This window comes from Rattus rattus, chromosome X (genome assembly GCF_011064425.1).
Source record: "Rattus rattus isolate New Zealand chromosome X, Rrattus_CSIRO_v1, whole genome shotgun sequence".
Lineage (NCBI taxonomy): Eukaryota > Metazoa > Chordata > Mammalia > Rodentia > Muridae > Rattus > Rattus rattus.
This window is the reverse complement of record NC_046172.1, coordinates 127,937,920-127,942,009: the sequence shown is the minus strand read 5'-3', so window position 1 is coordinate 127,942,009 and position 4,090 is coordinate 127,937,920. Positions and strand designations below refer to the sequence as shown.

General features: G+C 47.1%; 1 protein-coding gene across 1 annotated transcript; it reads left to right on the top strand.

Annotated features, from left to right (window-relative positions):
- The first annotated feature begins 297 nt into the window (after window positions 1-297).
- Window positions 298-2,395, top strand: LOC116888815 (EKC/KEOPS complex subunit LAGE3-like). Its single transcript, XM_032890094.1, has 4 exons — window positions 298-683; window positions 1,112-1,240; window positions 1,417-1,603; window positions 2,299-2,395. The coding sequence occupies exons 1-3, from the start codon at window positions 358-360 to the stop codon at window positions 1,556-1,558; spliced, it is 597 nt and encodes a 198-aa protein (XP_032745985.1). The 5' UTR covers window positions 298-357; the 3' UTR covers window positions 1,559-1,603; window positions 2,299-2,395.
- Window positions 2,396-4,090: the final 1,695 nt, after the last annotated feature.

Below are 4,090 nucleotides of genomic sequence, written 5' to 3'. Positions count from 1 at the left end.
TAGGGGCTTTCCGGAGGGGAAACCGGGAAGGGGGATAATATTTGAAATGTAGATGTAGAAAATATCCATCCAGTAAAAGAAAACGAAGAAGAGGAAGGTTCCATCAGTACAAGCCACCCAGGAGAGGCCTGGGATACAGACCAGGCGTCGTAGGGTTCCCAGAGAAACCCACCAAGAGCTGAGCGGTAGCCCAGCCCAGAACCAACCCTCGCGAGAACTCACCTGCGCAAGCGCAGTGGGCACACACGTGGTGTGGTGGGTGTTAGAGGGTTGTAACCGCCACCTCACCTGCGCAGCTGAGCCTGAGCGGTGCAGTCGCTGGAGCCAGGATCGCCGCGTGAAAAGTCAGGACCGCCAATGCAGGGTCCAGACGAGGACGACTCAGGTGGCAGAACGGGGCTTGACGAAGGCGGCGAGGATGGGCGGCATAGGCCTCAAGCTGCCGATGCCCATCCTAGGTCTCAGAGTTCGGCGACTGAGGTTGACCACGACAGCTCCCCGCGTCCGAATAGCCCACAAGATGCCCGCAGTCAGGCCGCTCGGGGCAGCTCCGGCCGGGGAAGCCCCGCAGTGTCAGGAGTGTCAGCTGAAGAGGCCGCCATCATTCCCCAGGAGGAGCAGGTGCCACTTCTCCCTGGACCCAGCGGAGACGCTGCAACAACTACAAGTCGGCTCCTGGAGTTGTATCCTTTCCCGGGGAGACGGTGGCAGGGGCTGCAGGGAAGCCAGGGGAGGATAAAATGAGAAACGAAAACAGGGGGTGGGGTGGGGTGGGGTGGGGGCGGGGGCTTTGGGTGGGTGAGCAGGAAGACTGGCAGCGGGGTGGGGAAGAGACAGAGGAGTACATTCTGCATTGAAGAAATGTCATGCTGGCGGGACAGGGTGTCGCCTGAGCCTGGGAAGATTTCAGGGCGTAGACGAAAACATGAACCATTGGGGAGGTGGGAGGCGGGTGAGGCTTGTTTCACACAGTCAGAGAGATGGTTCGGGGGTAGTCCTGGTCTTGGACGACAGAAGAGGACGGTGCCAGACAGACCTCGGAAGTATACCAGGCCACAGAGCAATATGAAACCTAGAGGTGGGTGGTACCTTAACCATTACCTTCTCCCAGCTCTGTGAGAGTGCCTTTCTCTTCTGCTGTGGAGGCAGACATGGCACGCAGGTCCCTGGTCGCCAACGCCCAGCGTCAACTCTTAATGGTTCCACAGGAGTACACTGTGAACGACAGTATCTTAGCTGTGTCAGTTTTCCAAAACTCTGGAGCGGGGGAGGCCTCAGGGTTGGGAGGCGGTGTGTGCACCAGGGGCTTGCTGAGGGAGGCCTGGGAGAGTTAGGCGTGAGTGGGAAGGCATGGCGTGCTGGGCCGAACAGATCCCTTCGATCGTTTCCCTGACGGTGTCTCTTTCTCACATGTAGTAGGTGGACTACGGAAGACCCTCTTCTCTTCCGAATTTCCATCAACAACTTCCTTGATCAACTCTCCCTGGTCATGAGAAACATCCAACACCTTCAGTTTGTGGCTTTTAAACGAAGAAGAGAAAGAAGTCGTAATAACTGATCTGTTACCTGCTACAAGACAAGACAGAAGCATTTCATGCTTTTGGTAATGGCCACCTTGCCTTCAAAGTTCAATGTTTTTGATGCATATATGCCTGCTGTAAGTCTCTTGATGGGCTTGTTCCACTATTGCTAAAGGAACAGGTACTTAAGCATTCATTGCCGAGCAAAATACAGCTGACTTACTATGTTTTGTTTGTTTATATGACTTTACTTTTGTATGTCTATGGCAGAAAGCTCTACTCTTTTTTCTTTTTTTCTTTCACGTGCGTGCTTCTGGAAGAAGTTCTGGGATTGAGAACTTCTTGTAGTCTAAAGTAATCTACATTCTAAAGATTGTTTTGGTAGTGTAAAGACAGTTTAGGAAATGGAAGAAAAAGGCAAATTAGTTAAGTCCATTTATTAGGCACTAAGTACAGTAATGCTTGAAATAAGAAGAGTTTAATGTGAAAAACAGTGCTTACTGTGCAATCAGGAGATGACGCAGAGTAACATTCAGCCAAGAAAAAACCAAAACCAAAACTAAACACATAAGAAATGTGTGACTTCATTATCATTGTTTTCTTTGAAATATCTTTGTCCCGTTCTGTCGTTGTTGTTGTTGTTTGCTTTAGAAACCTCTTCTGGTTTGGAGAGATAGAGGAATCATGGGTTAAGAGCACAGGCTACACTTCATGGGGATATGGGTCCTGTTCCTAGCATGTACATGATGACTAACAACCCTTTGTAACTCTGTTCCAGGGGATCCAGTGATATCCTCTGAACACAAGTGGTGCACAAATACCCCATACAAAGACCCACATGCAAAAAATAAAATAAAAATTTAATTTAAAACGTACTAGTTCTACAGCTGTCTTACTATACTAAGTATATAAAATTGGCTTATGAGGTTTTAATTTTTATATCAGTTTTTCTTCAAAATACATAAAAAGTCCTCCAGTTTTTTCCTTTGACCCCCTTGCCACACCCCCTCTCCTCTCTTCCGGATCCACCCCTTCTCCGTTTTTCCTTTGAAAAAGAGTAGACTTCCCAGGGATCGCAACCGAATGCTGCATAACTCGGTTGCAATAACACTGGACGCTGCATATCTAGTTGCAATAACACTGGACGCTGCATATCTAGTTGCAATGACACTGGGCGCAAACCCTCATATCAAGGCTGGACGATGTAACTCAGTAGGAGGGAAAGGGTCTTAAGAGCAGGCAGGAGTCAGAGATAACCCAGACTACTATTGTTGGGAGTCCCACATGAAGACCCAGCTATACAACCATCAGGTATATGCTGAGGACCTAGCTCAGATCCATACAGGGTCTGTGATTGTCGCTTCAGTTTCTGTGATCCCCTATGAGCCCTGTGAAGTTGATTCTGTGGTGTCCTTGACCCCTGTGGCTCCTACCAATCCCCCACCCACTCTCATGCAGGGCTCGCCTGCCTCTGCATAATGTTTGGCTGTGGGCCTCTACATCTGCTCCCCTTAGTTACTGGACGATGCCCCTCCAACGACAATTAGGCTAGTCAATGATCTGTGAGTATAGCAGGATTCCACTACCATTTTCTGCAATTCTAAAGCAAACACCATTACATAAAACAACCTAATGTAACCTTCCTTCCATCCTTAAAATTTTTAGTATTGGAATCAGTCTTTATCCTTTGGAAGAGCTATGACTCTTCACATTTCATTTACTTTGACTCAAGAAGTCTAATGATACGCCAGGTCCATTGATTCAAACATACTTTCCACTAGGTAAATTGTGAAGCCTAGCTGAAAAAGAAAGCCTATTTTTGAGATTATTTTAGTGCCATAATACAGATTAGTATGGTGTACACACACACACACACACACACACACACACACAGAGAGAGAGAGAGAGAGAGAGAGAGAGAGAGAGAGACTTTAAAAGGGTATAACAAGTGCTAGTGAATCCAACACACCAGGAAGAGAATTGTCTATTGATAATTTATGTTTCTGAATAAAGAAACAAATAAATAAAATACCCAACAAAGGGGAGAGAGAACCTGTAAGAGACCATATCCAGAGATTATGTATGGCCCCCAGTAGAGGGATGGGGCCACCCACCCATCGCCAAAATTTTAACCCAGAATTGCTTCTGTCTACAGGAAATACAGGGACAAAGAGGGGAGCAGAGACTGAAGGAAAGGCCATGCAGAGACTGCCCCACCTGGAGACCCATTTCTTAAGGGTTGGGCTGTGAGGGGCTCTTTGAAGACAGAAAGTCTTACAAGTCAGAGAATATGAATTTCGTTCTTGCACACCTAAAATGGTTACAAAAGTTTCCATATTATTCTGAGGAGCCATAAATATAGAGTTTAAACTTTATTAAAACAAAGGTAAATGTTGAATGCATATCTGGTGCCCACAAGTCTGGCAGTATAACTGCAGTTTTCTAAACTATTGCTTGCGGCTGAGAATTGTTTCCTAGACTGTACCTTCAGCTTTCCTCCTTGCAAGGGACATTTGGTGAGGTGATGAATAAGAGCTGGATGATTGCCAATTATGATGTACCTGTTCTAA

What these genes read in the sequence shown, in the direction of transcription:
- LOC116888815 (XM_032890094.1), top strand. Translation starts at nt 358, where the DNA reads ATGCAGGGTCCAGACGAGGACGACTCAGGTGGCAGAACGGGGCTTGAC. An exon ending in ACAAGTCGGCTCCTGGAGTT is followed by an intron (nt 684 to 1,111) that starts GTATCCTTTCCC and finishes ACCTTCTCCCAG; the next exon opens with CTCTGTGAGAGTGCCTTTCT. An exon ending in AACGACAGTATCTTAGCTGT is followed by an intron (nt 1,241 to 1,416) that starts GTCAGTTTTCCA and finishes TCTCACATGTAG; the next exon opens with TAGGTGGACTACGGAAGACC.